The 12,584-nt window shown below is 39.3% G+C and overlaps 3 protein-coding genes across 3 annotated transcripts; 1 reads left to right on the top strand and 2 right to left on the bottom strand.

Moving 5' to 3' along the window:
- Positions 1–2: 2 nt before the first annotated feature.
- zgc:110319 (uncharacterized protein LOC796111 homolog) lies at positions 3–2,337 on the bottom strand. The gene is made up of 8 exons (XM_037272357.1): positions 2,238–2,337; positions 1,795–1,871; positions 1,572–1,707; positions 1,400–1,466; positions 1,174–1,285; positions 1,051–1,114; positions 619–793; positions 3–536 (listed from the first exon to the last, which is right to left on the bottom strand). The coding sequence occupies exons 1-8, from the start codon at positions 2,303–2,305 to the stop codon at positions 468–470; spliced, it is 768 nt and encodes a 255-aa protein (XP_037128252.1). The 5' UTR covers positions 2,306–2,337; the 3' UTR covers positions 3–467.
- A 797-nt stretch (positions 2,338–3,134) lies between these two features.
- Positions 3,135–7,381, top strand: si:dkey-228d14.5 (uncharacterized protein LOC796266 homolog). The gene is made up of 8 exons (XM_037272358.1): positions 3,135–3,248; positions 3,323–3,389; positions 4,003–4,050; positions 4,129–4,191; positions 4,262–4,329; positions 4,554–4,684; positions 5,358–5,535; positions 6,159–7,381. The coding sequence occupies exons 2-8, from the start codon at positions 3,325–3,327 to the stop codon at positions 6,344–6,346; spliced, it is 741 nt and encodes a 246-aa protein (XP_037128253.1). The 5' UTR covers positions 3,135–3,248; positions 3,323–3,324; the 3' UTR covers positions 6,347–7,381.
- A 546-nt stretch (positions 7,382–7,927) lies between these two features.
- Positions 7,928–12,131, bottom strand: eif4e1c (eukaryotic translation initiation factor 4E family member 1c). The gene is made up of 7 exons (XM_037272360.1): positions 12,017–12,131; positions 11,034–11,122; positions 10,208–10,303; positions 9,783–9,846; positions 9,590–9,703; positions 9,296–9,435; positions 7,928–8,379 (listed from the first exon to the last, which is right to left on the bottom strand). Exons 1-7 carry the CDS (start codon positions 12,032–12,034, stop codon positions 8,265–8,267), a joined length of 636 nt encoding a protein of 211 aa, XP_037128255.1. The 5' UTR covers positions 12,035–12,131; the 3' UTR covers positions 7,928–8,264.
- Between the last annotated feature and the right edge of the window lie 453 nt (positions 12,132–12,584).

Raw genomic sequence — 12,584 nt, 5'->3', positions numbered from 1 at the left:
TATCCAGTATTTGTGAACTTTATTGTGATGCAGTGGATACGACATATTACAATACAGTTAAATGTGTTTTTTTTAGTTTGAACGCTCCTACTTCCACTTCTTTAATAATCATTTCCAAATAGATAATCTGTTTCATTTATAAAGCAGGAATCACATCATCTTCCTTCTGAATTACACTAACGGGAAAAAACTTTCAAAAATACAGTATTTCAAACAGAGAAAATAAATACAAACAAACATTTGCAGCCGTCACAGACACAAGTTCACAAAATTTACCATTTTGTATGGTTGCAATATGCAAAAAAAAAAGTGTTTTCACAGCACGTTAGCTTCTTTAGCTTGACATTTCTGTGAAGGTGAAAACGATTATTTTAACTAGCAGGCACAGCAACAGCGCTCCTTAGTTCCTCTCCTACTTTTTTTTGGTATGCAGAGTTCATCAATTAATTTGTCAATTAACTTTACGTTTACTCTTGTAATTTGCGTTCCAGGTCTGAGAAGACCTTTGCGTTGACTTCGTCCACTTCGTCTTCCACCTGCATTGGAATAAAAGATCAGCACATAATGAACAAACAGCATGTTATAACCCAACGAGAAACAGATTGAACCAATCGTCACCTGCTCTACTGCCTTTACTTCGGGAATGTAGAACTGCATCATGTTCTGAATGCCGTTCTTGAGGGTCACTGTGGAGCTGGGGCACCCCGTGCAGGAACCCACTAGCTTCAGATGCACAATGCCATCCACAAAGCCCTTGAAGATCACGTCACCGCCGTCCTCTTGCACTGTCGGTCTGCGTGGATGAGAAGAGAAACGCAGAAATATTAGTCCAGTTAAAAGCTAGCCTTGTATGAGTGTTAAAATTAGTGCAATTTTGCTTAAGCTGTAAAGTAAAGCACAATTTTGGCTAACCTGGAATTAATTAATCTTCATTTCCAAATGTGGAAAAATGCTATGAACTTAATTAGAGCAATTTAGGAGTCAAACATATGTTTCAGTGTACCAGCATACATTTATCATAGATATAATTTCCTCATCTGAGCTCATTACCTGATTCTGGTGTCAAGAAGCTCCTTAATCATCAACACCACCTCATCATCATCTTCAGAGACACCTACGGGTAGCAAAGTCCACATATAAATCAGCTCAGCTAATCACTTCTTCTATACTTACTACTTTCTGGATGGACGTCTCCCGTCGTGATAGGGTCGCCACTCTCAAAGAATTTGGCCATGGTCTCCAGAGCATTGCGCTTGATGTCTGTCCACTCCAAGTCCTCGTCTACCTGTTGAGAACAGCAAAGGGTTATTGATGTTGTCAATTCATTAGTGCACACCATATTTGATTAATTAAATACAATCAATGTTTGTCCATTGATGTAACTGATCTAATGCCTTACTTTAGTGACGGTGATGAAGTCTGGCCCAAAGAACACACTTTTCACTCCTTCGATTTCAAAGAGCTCTCTGGAAACGACACGGATGTTGTTGTCATGTTATTGTTTACTCAATCAATTCGGAAATGGCACAACGACAGCAAGATAAAGCTGGAAAAAGATACAGAATCCAAACCTGGCTAAAGATGAACACTGCGTTGAGCTCTGAGAGGGAAAATCCAGTGTCCCGCTTCCTAAAACTGGCTTATCTGGGAGAAACTTCATGCTTCTCGGGTTTGGGGTGTCTTGAGTCTGGATGGAAACCTGTCGTACTGGGGGAAGAAAAAAAAGCAAGAGTTAATCTTAAAGTGAGGAAAATGTTCGCCAGTAGTCAAGAGACTCAATCAACAAATTCTCACTTTGGACGTGTGTGATTTCAGAAGGGGTTGTCCTGCGAAAGTGGGTGTGGTAAAGAATTCTAGTCCTTTCTGGAAACCTTCAAGTAAATGACCAATACTCATTAATACTAAGAAACACGATGAAACGGTCTTGTTAGTTTTGCTATGCATTGCTAACAGTTAGCTTTTGTATGTAATTTCAACGATTGGCGAAAATGCAGTTTAAGTTGAACGATAATAGCAATAAACTCTAAAAAAAAAAAAAGACACGGGCGTTATTATCATTAGCGATCATTATCGACACAAAATGAAAACGAAAAGACGCTTCAATCACAAATGCTATTCTATTGCAGCTCGCTGAGTTAGCTATACTCGTTACTGACACGTTTAGGTTGACGCATTTATCAGACCAGGCTCATAAAATGCTCATAAAATAGTACAATGTGATGGCACAAAGTTCAAACCGAATAAAAGGGGTATTTCTCGCCGTCCGTAGCAATGGGTACAGTGCCCATCTCGCGTGCGCCGCCATTTTAATTGTTTTGAAAGACGAGGATGGTGACGTCAGCTGTGATCCCAATGACCTAGTATACCATCGACAGATTCGTGCATTTATTAAAATAAAATATGTCATAAATTTCAAGATTCATCGTGAATACAAATGACTCAGCTGAAAGCGAGCGTATGTATTTATCTATTAAAATAGTGTACATATATATTTTTTAAAAAGTTAACACGGTTCAGATAATGAATGGTTGAATTATATTTCAATTTATATTATTTATCTATTTGTGTTTTAAGAGTGGCCTATATGCTTGGAAGTATATTTATGTAATATTAAGTATTTATCATATCAGAAATGTTATTTCTTTACACAATACGTTTTGATTGGCTTGAGGTCTGGACAAGAAAAGAGTTTGCTGGTCTACTGAGTTACAAAAACAAATTGTTTAAAGGAAACCAAATGTTCATTCGAAATAATGTCATATTTTTCTTGTTTAACAAACCCCGTTTAATAAATTCCTTGCTTAAACTGCAAAAAAATCGCCTTTTTTTGTAAAAAAATACAAAATTGCTCCACAAATAAAGATTACCAGAACTGCTCCGCATAGGAAAATAGGGGAAGTTAACTGTGATAATGTTTCATAATTAATGAAACAACTGTCCTGGCTCCCAAACGTTAACATAAAAAAAAAAAAAAAATCAACAAACATCCAACATCCAGTCGCCTGGATCCCTTTTTAGCAGCACGAACTGAGCACCGAAAATGAATGATATCAATAAAAATAACTATCGTAACCACAAAGTAACAATGTGTCATTCCTCAAGAACAAACAGGAATTCCAGGTCCTACATCACGTTTGTTCTGTCACTCGACGAGTTGCGGCAGGCAGATAGGGAGGAGACGAACACACAGTGAGAGCGAGCCCGCCCAAGAGAACGCACAGTAACATCTCAGCTTTGATAAGAAGCATGTAGGTAGAAATAAAGTCGGCAGTAGGAACACCGAAAATATTCACTTCATTTTTTTTCTTCTTCCATTTCCAAGACATGTGGCTCTGGATTTTCTTTCCTTTGGCTCTCTCACTAACTTCCTTCGTCGGAACTTGGGCTGTGTAAGTATACGCTTGAAATATTTGCTTTCTTATATTTGTTGTTTCAAATTGTGATGCAAATATGAACAGTCACACTACTTTTAAAGAATTTTATAAGTACAAATCATTTTCTTACAAAAATTGAAACATTGTAATTTTGCCTGTTTTTTTTTGTTTTTTTTAATTCGCTTCATTTGGTGTTATTTATTAATCTGGATAAATAGGTCATTTCAGCGTCTATTTTATGTTGTGATGGGTGGGTACTGATACCAACCTTATTTCAAGGTGCCTCTTAGAGCCATTTTTACGGGGTGGTACTCGTACTGGTATCGGTCTGAAAAAAAGTGGTATCAACCATCTCTAATTTTATTGGTATTAAATTCTTTTTTTAATGTAATGTATATGTATTGTATTTTTCTTGTATACTTGCCTGATTTTCTTTTATTAATCTCATTTTATTTGATTTTATTTGTTTGCTTAATACCTTTTTCATCCAATGAAATTCAACAATCACTTATCATAAATTCAACCTTTTTTTTTAATATAAATTGTATCTATATTTTCTATTGCATTTTTTGTTTCATTTTTGTTGAGGTCTTTCAAATTAATCTGGTGTGTCCTCCTTCACTTTCAGATATGGCTTAGCCTACTCCAATCAACATGTGTGCTCGCTCACTGACTGGTACGTTTGACCTCACTGTTGCCGACAGGAATGGGGCAATTAATCACAAAAATAATTTATTGGAATGTTATCTCTCAGGTGGGGGGAGAACTTCTGCACAGCCAATCACACCACCAACTGCTGTAGGGTTCCCACCATAAGGTAATTCAAACTGTGTTATTATAACAGAACTGAATATGAATTTATATTAACCCAAGAATAAAATGTGCAGCACAAGTGGGACCTACGCTCCGGAGAATTCACTTTTCACAGCGGTCATCAACGCTGGCTCCTTTCTGTGTAAGTTCTTGATGCAATACTGTATACAGAACAGTACATCCAGAAAAAAGGACTCACGTTGCTTTACTTTGTCCACATTTTACGTTATACCAACGTTCAACAGTCTTCAATAGTCTGAAGAAAACCAAGCAACAAAATACTAATGTCATTATGAGGTGTCGTGTTTGGATTTTTTAAACCCTAACCTTAAAAACACGTGTTGATATGACCATGTTCTTTTGTAGTTTTCTTCTTCTGCATATTCCACCATGCCCACATCATGGAGAAAAATGCTAGCCATGCCACCATGAGCAGGTTTGCTCTGGCCTTTGGCGTGGTGGCCTCCATGGGATCATTCGCTGCCGGGAACTGCAATGTAAGTTCTAGAGTACACTGCTAGCTAGCTAGCTAGCTGGAAAAAGAGATTAACAATACGCTATTCCTGAACTATGTACCCAGGCTTGTTTTGTGGGGTAAAAAAAAAAAATCAAAGTGGACAATCAGGAAATACAGTACCGTACAAATATTTTATAAAACCATTTCCCAGTTAGCAGGGTGTTGACAATGTGCCTTACTGTCCCATCATATTTCTTTGATGACTATGATGACAAATTGCCCAACAATGTGCTTGTGAACATATTGGTTATTCATGCCACGTTTAGTAAAGTATACTGTTATATGATACCCAGATTGATCAGAATATACTATTCAAACTAATTCCATAATAACAGGGGAGTAATCAAACTCTGCAATCTTTTTATGTGGTAAGGCAAATTACTTATATCATTTATTTTATTTATTTATTTTGTTTATTTTCACATACAAAGACAATTTAAAATGTACATCGATTCAATAAATGTGATGGAGAATGTCTAAAAAAACCTCCAGGGGCTTACGAAGTGGCATCATATTGTAGTTATGAAGATCCTGTGCTAATATAGTGTTTGTATAACAATGTAATAACACAGTAATAAGCCCCATGTGTGTTTTTACAGAAATTTACCGCTTTCATTAACACATTGTTTTTTCTACCGGCCTTCCTCCTTCAGCCTGGGTACCTGACGCTACTGCACCATGCAGGGGCTGGACTAAGCTTCTTGTGCATCTGCTGCTACATGTTCCTACTGACCGCACTGACCAATAGATGCCTGCTGACGGGATACGAGAATGTCCTCTACCCGCTACGCGTCGTGTCCACGTTGCAACAGACCATCCTCACTATTTGCTGTATCCTTTTTTTTTAAGTGTACTGTGAGGACTCCCTCTAGTGGTATGCAAAAGTATCACTGAATTGGATGTTCAAATTGCGAACATTTTAATATGAAATATACTTTTTAGGGCCTGTCTTATTACGCTGATATAGTTTCATGAAGTTTATACTTGGAGAGGTAAACATTTTTAGGAGTTGGAACAAAATGTTGGGAAGCACTCACGCGAGTGTTGGAACAGGATGTGTGAGGACTGACTAACTCAGATCTGCGATAGCTTCATCCTATTGACAAAGTGGGCCTGGCTACAACCAACTCACTGTGCTCTCTTTAAAATGCTGCATAATTGTTTGACAAACCCAATGTGACGGTGAGAACTGAAACTATACAGTTTATATTTTGTAGGATTATGAAGTTTTTGTCGAATGAAGAAAATGACATTTATATTTTATTTATTTTTCTATAACAATTTTTCTATAACATTTTACATTCTTGTAACATTGTGAAGTTCTATTTTTAAAATACGAAGAAACCAAATTTGTGGGTTTTGATATAGATTTTTTTTTTTTTATACATTTGGCAATATTGTGTTTTCCCTTGAATTCCGAGCCTAAATCTTGTAAACCCTTAACCCCCCCTCAGATGCTTTTTGCTTTGCCCACCACGACTACCACTACGTGCACCTGTCTGCTGTTTTCGAGTGGATCCTCAGTGCTAACTTGGAGCTGTTTGAGCTCAGCTTCATGGTGGAATTCAGTTTCTTCTCCTCCTACATGCTGTCCAATCTCTACAGCCAACGCGAGGAGGAGAGGCCCTTTATAATGGCCTGACATACACTTAAGACTGCCCGGGTACAGCCGGAGAACAGGTTACCAGGACGATAAATATTTGAAGACTTAAGAATGACTGACTGTAGATATTCATATTTATCAATGTCAGATCTTATACTGTGAAGATGTCTCATGTTACGTTTATGCCTTTAGAACCTTGGCTGCCTACAGAGAAAAAAAATCTTGAGTCAAATTGCTAGAAAAAGAAAACCTGTTGAGTTAGATTGCTAGAATGTTTCAAAGACCATTCTGGGTGGATGTCGTCACCTAACTCGCTCATCAAGGTGTGGCCAACAACGGGAGATGACATTCATGTGCTGAAACTAAACAGCTTTTGTTCTAAACCCTGATGTGTACAGCGGTGCCTTGGGAGTGACCGACAACGCTTTTTTTCAAGAGTAACGTTGTCGATTGAGCGTATAGTGACATGAAAAAATTCCAATGTGCCTAGTCTTGTGAGCAAAAACCTCCATCACAAGCGCCGTTACTAGTCTCAGTCATGTCTCCACTAGATGGAGTAGCGCAATGTCATTGAGTTAAAGTGAATTTTATATATTTTTTTCTATTGTATGTTTTACTTTGTAAAACATTACAGGGTGTTATTTATCACACATTACATGACATTCCCATTCATTTCAATTAGCAGTGACGCTGAGATATGTGATAGTTTCCGAATGAATTCAACTCCTATCTCAAGGCACCGCTGTGAAGACCAGGACTGTTGCTCAGACGCTGACACTAATTTGGATGTCACCTTCACTCTGCCTGCTTTTTGGTTTTGACATAAAAACTGGTTTTCCTAGTTCTATGACAATGATGGCATTTCAGACTGAGTCGTCTACTCACTTGAAAGTAGCTCTGGATCTTTCACCTGTATGAAAACACTCCATTTACAGAACTGTGACTAAAGACGAAGGAAAATAATTGTCTGTGCGGAACGGTTTAAGACCTCGAATGTTATCTGAGCAACGGAGAAGTAGATTGGGTGAAAGCAATTTTCAAGACAGCTAAGATTAAATAAACCAATGTCAAAACAAACTTTTGAGGTCAGCTTGTACTGCAAAGATAACACGGGGCAACATGTGATTCAAATGCAAAGCACTTAATCTTTACTTGAAAGAAGGTAATATACACCCTGGGGGGAACAGGTAAAGATACATTATGCAAAGGAAAACAAATCATTTCACAATGATTATCATCTTTTAAAGTTGCATCAAGAGCGAGTGTGTCATTATCTACAATTTGTTAGCAAGAGAACAGTGAAAAGCACACGCAAAAAAAAAAAAAAAGTTGGGTCAGCATCTTTACTGTATGATACACTGTAAAAAATGTCATCTAAGAATGCAGTAGTCCACATTTTCACCCTAAACAAAATCTTAAAAAAAAAAAAAAAAGTCATTCGACCTCAAATGCATGGCATACATTATAAATAAATGAAGAGGGCAAAAGGGGCAGAAACAAAGAGCAAAAACAAACAAGCAATAATCCACAATTCCAGCATAGCTGAAACAATAAGTGGCCATCCACAAATCCAAACCACTGGGGAGCATGGCTATGCTTTTTTTTTTTTTTTTTTTTTTAATTTCTTTTCTTTTTTTTTAATAAACTTTGACCATATTGTAGATTCTTCAAGATAGTGTGTTAGCTACTTGTGTAACGCTTGAGAGAAGAAATGAAGTTATAACTTCCCTTCAAACTATTCCAAGTGCACCCCCCCCCGTAACAAAAATGTACATTATTTTTGCCTGGCTCTAAACCAGAACACGCTGAAATGAAGCAGTGGTGCGTTTGTTTTCTCTGTGAACGGGAACAACACTATAGTAGTTGACTCCAACTCATAACGTTAATGATGATGATTTGCGCTAGCAAGCGTTAAAATCTAAACGCAGCCAGTTGTTGTGGCGACAGTGAGGACCTTTCAAACAGAGTACATGTTCTTGGTGGTGGAGCCGCTCTTGCTGGACGTGTCGTCGTGTGACTGGTAGCCCAGCATGGCTTTGCTGGGGATGCTCAGAAGTTCCTTGTAAGTTTGCCTGACAAAGACAGAGACAAATAAGGCAACAGCTTCCGCTCACTTTGTTCTGCAATTACTGAGTTATTAAAATGCACCTACTAGCATCTAAAATTTCACATGGTACACAAGTAGTAAAAAAAACAAAGATAATTCTGGCCTGTACAAGATTTTCAGTTTTGGAAGGGAGTTAAAATACTACTTTGGCGCCCTCTGGTGGAATCTTAAAAAATACAAACGCCAACACTTAACATGAAGTACCTTTCTTGCTAGTTTATTTAAATAGCTTTGCAAAAAATGTTAAGCATGTTAAAGGCAGAGGTGGGCAATTTACAAAATGTTGCCATTCAGTCACGTTTTATTTTAAAATTTGACTTACCTTGACCAGAATCCCACGACGCATTGTAGCTAAAAAGGTACAATCGTGGTGGCTCAATGCGACTCGAAAATTCTTGCGGAAACCAACTTGCAGTGACTATCAAGGCTTTATCTTTGAGGTCTTCTTCAGTCTTTTGGGGGTCGGCAAATAAATTCTGAAATACGATTTTACAACCTCCTACTTAACCCGACTTTTTCCAAAAATAAAATTTGAAATTCAAAACATAACCTACAAAAATGTAAAATGTCTCGTATTCAAAGGTCATTTCTGACCCCTTGGCTCATGTATACGTTTGTCGTGCTTGACTATTCTTGACTTTGTTATTTTTCATTTGTCTGCAAATGGACTGACGGAATGCCCACCTCTGGTTAAAGATTTTTTTTTCTTTTTATCTCAGACAATTTAGTTGACGCCGTTTTAAAATTCCAACGAAAAGTGGAGAAAACTCCCAGTTTGAGCAGCATGGTTTCTAAAAATAAAGAATTTCCCAACCTCTGTAATAACCTCGACCGAGATGCACGTGCGAGTGCAAACGAGGCAAAGCGACGAGCTCACTCACCCTATCGTCATGATGGCGTCCCTGTTTTGGCAGTTGCTGGTCCAGATTGCTATTTTGTCCGCTTTGTGCCTGACGTTGACCACGGCTCCGCACACGTCATCGCTCGCCTCGTCGAACGACTCGCCCACCAAACAGAGGAGCTGCGAAAGCACACACACGCTGTCAGAAACGCACGCTACACCAACATCGGCACATGGACTTGACAGTCGTCGTGAGCAAAATGTCACTTAGCACCGCACCGCTAGATGGTGGCAGCACTTCACTCTTTCCACATTTCTCTGTGCGCACTCTCACCGTCTCCAACCAGTAGCGATCGAGGTCGTTGTGCCGCTGGACTTTATTGAGGGTCATGAGCCACCGCCCTCCCAGTTTGTTGCGGTCGTCCTCCCACATGGGCTTGATGCCATCCTGGAACGTCACACAAGCGCACGCGTGTGTGTCATCATGGCTGTCACAGGCAGCGTATTTGTGAGCTTGGAGGTATTACCTTGAAGAGGGCATAATCACAGCCAAAGACAAGCTTGCTGGGTTGCTGTATGTGGTTGTACAATCTGATAAAAGAAAAACCAAAAGGTTCAGAAAGAAAAGTCCTCTGATGGAACCCCCCAGAATGAAATTGACCAAGCGAGGACTTTTTTTTTTTCCCCTTCATGCTTCAATTCCTTTCATCTTTCTAGAAGCCTGACAAAAACAATGTCAAATAATTCCAATAGTTTATTGTAATGCAAATTAACTTGCTGAAAAATACATATCACAACTAAATTAGGTTCCAAAATTGTTGAGCCATTAAAAAAAAAAAAAAAAAAAGTTTTAAAAATGGGGAAAAAACACATTCTAGTGTGGGAAAATGTAGTGTTCAATTCCAGGGAGGGCAGTGATGAAAATCTGAGTGGACAAGAAAAGAATACTCACGCCCAGAAGTCTTCCACTGTGTCAAACTTGGAAATGAGACGCAAGTTCTCCGTCCAGCTTTTGCTTTTGTCATTTTTGAAATACCACAGGGCCCATCTGAAACCAGAGGAAACAACAACAAACAGTCAGCTTTCACACGGCCACGGCAAATAACTTTTGAATGGATTAATGAAGTCACTAATGGGGCGGACACGTTTGCTTGTCACTCGCCCATCGTTGACATTTGCCGGTCTTGTTCCCAAGCTCCGTCGGCAGCGGATAAGAGCAATAAACGGGACGGAGCGCAAGACGACAATACGGTCAGACTGCGGATGAATGCCAGGGAAGAGGGAAAGGGGCAGCACAAGTGCAGCCTTTGTTTACAGCCACTGAGGTGATTCTTTCATTTGTTTGGAGAGTGGGCGGGGCCGGCGGTGGGGGGCAAAGTGGGGCCATCGGCTGAACTCTGTGACTCCCCTCGCTACATTTATCCCCACCCGCTGCACCATCCTGTTACGGCCAAGCCGTAAAAACCGAGAGGGTATACATACGTCTGTTTGTTTACTGGGCGTTCACATGCTCATTGTCCACCGTGACAACACCAGCAAAAAGCGTAATGGTCCAGAAGCCACTTGGCTAAAGAACCATTCACAACCATGCATGAATCCAATCACTTTATATATATGTAAACTATACGGTTCTAAAGTGCTACATTATGGAACCAGAACCATGAAGTTAAAAGAAAACAAAGAGAACCACACTGTTAAAAAGCCAAATGGGTCTTTTAGGTCTCCACAAGTACAGAAATCACGTTCTTTTCACAAGCACATGCTGTTTTCATTCTCACTTGTTTTGCAAGGGGTGTTTGATGTACTGTTCCTGGTTTGCGACTTGGCTGTCGGTTGCAGGTTGCGGCTCTTCAGTTTGGGGTTCTTTCTGTAATGAGACAAAATAGAAAAAAAAACATCTCTATGATGTCAATCGTGGTCCGCTTTCTTGGCCAGGAGAACCTTTGCAAAACAGACCTCTTTCTCAATTGTTTTTTATCATCTGATTAAATACAGGTTTTGATGCATCTTATGTGTGCGAACCATCGTGGTCACTAAGGATTCAAAGAATAATGAAAGTTTTTTTTTTTTTTTGTTCCTTTTTTTTAAGATATGTTGGGGGTTGGATAGACTAGTATTCCTGGTACCAGAATTCAGCGGAATCGAAACTGATGAAATTTGAGTTCTCGATCTAAAAAACTCCACCGGAGAGCTGCCAGAATGAACTTCTAGTGGATTCAAAGCACCACAACACTCGTGTGGTACGTTGCAAAAAGCACCACTGTAAACGTTGCTGCCGTATTTGTTGTTAATGATGTAGTTATTTGACGTGCTAGCATTACGTTAGCCTAGCTTCAAGCCTACATATACACACACGTGTCACCATTTAATTAGCGATTCAAGACGACGTTCATTGCAACCTTACTGAAATTGCCGTAAAACATACAACCATTATCAGTTATAACAAGTAAGCCTTTTAGGTTCTTTAACTTTAACCCAACAAGTCCGTGAATTGAGTTTGAATGGTGCGACATCCAGGCAGCCCAACCTCCCTCCCAGCCGACAAAGTGAGCCAGTGGCCGGATGCTAAGTGCTGCTAACAGCTACCCACGCCTAGAGACGCCCCTTGAGAACAAAAGCACAAGGACATTTTTAAAAAAAAATACTCGATGCTGATCCAATAATCAGCTCCGAAAATACATATTGGTCAAACACAGAGAGGCTGCACCTTCTTTGCGGGGCAAACCAGTGGATTTTCTCAGTTAGGTCTTGCTCTACTTACCGGTTCCGATGTCGCCATCTTGAAAGTTGAAATGATCTACCCGTTAAGGCCGCTGCGTCACACCGTATCAACTCGCCGACGGAAGCCGGTACTGCCCAAACATCGTTTGCGCCAGCAGGAACTAAAATTATATGACAAACCCACTTGCCTTATTTATCGGTAAAAAGTCATGTTGCAGGTAAATTCTCACGCATACTAATAGATATACGGTCAATACTCCATCAAATACTCCACATCATTATATCGTTGCCACTCGCCTACGGAAGCCGACACAAGCGTATGACGACGGCCTCGTCACACTTATTTTTCAAAATATAAATCATAAAACTCAATACATAACCTGGTGTCCAATTCTGCTATGTTTTTGTTTAAAAAACAGAAATATATTTCTATTTTTGGTTGTATTAGAATCATGTATGTAATAAATGTAGTCATAGTTCAAATTATTTCAAATATCTTATGATCTAGCTTTATATGGCAATGATGATCTCTTTGAAAGGGAAATCAAATAGCATCATTGGTTCTGGAGTCACACTGCATCAAATGAAGTGAGTGACTCATCCTTACA

The sequence above is a fragment of the Syngnathus acus genome, chromosome 15 (genome assembly GCF_901709675.1).
Source record: "Syngnathus acus chromosome 15, fSynAcu1.2, whole genome shotgun sequence".
NCBI classification, from domain to species: Eukaryota; Metazoa; Chordata; class Actinopteri; order Syngnathiformes; family Syngnathidae; genus Syngnathus; species Syngnathus acus.
The sequence above is the reverse complement of the archived record's forward strand: the minus strand, read 5'-3'. Positions and strand labels throughout refer to the sequence as shown.

Bases quoted from the DNA above. Each gene is read 5' to 3' on its own strand.
- eif4e1c (XM_037272360.1), bottom strand. The intron at 9,704-9,782 runs GTAATACCTCCA...GTGACGTTCCAG, and splicing joins GTGATTATGCCCTCTTCAAG to GATGGCATCAAGCCCATGTG. The intron at 8,380-9,295 runs GTGAGTGAGCTC...TGTCTTTGTCAG, and splicing joins GACGCCATCATGACGATAGG to GCAAACTTACAAGGAACTTC.
- si:dkey-228d14.5 (XM_037272358.1), top strand. From the start codon at position 3,325: ATGTGGCTCTGGATTTTCTTTCCTTTGGCTCTCTCACTAACTTCCTTC. The intron at 4,330-4,553 runs GTAAGTTCTTGA...GTTCTTTTGTAG, and splicing joins CAACGCTGGCTCCTTTCTGT to TTTTCTTCTTCTGCATATTC. The intron at 5,536-6,158 runs GTATCCTTTTTT...ACCCCCCCTCAG, and splicing joins GACCATCCTCACTATTTGCT to ATGCTTTTTGCTTTGCCCAC.
- zgc:110319 (XM_037272357.1), bottom strand. From the start codon at position 2,305: ATGGCGGCGCACGCGAGATGGGCACTGTACCCATTGCTACGGACGGCG. The intron at 1,872-2,237 runs GTTTGAACTTTG...ATTTACTTGAAG, and splicing joins AGAAATACCCCTTTTATTCG to GTTTCCAGAAAGGACTAGAA. The intron at 1,115-1,173 runs GTAAGTATAGAA...TGCTACCCGTAG, and splicing joins AGACGTCCATCCAGAAAGTA to GTGTCTCTGAAGATGATGAT.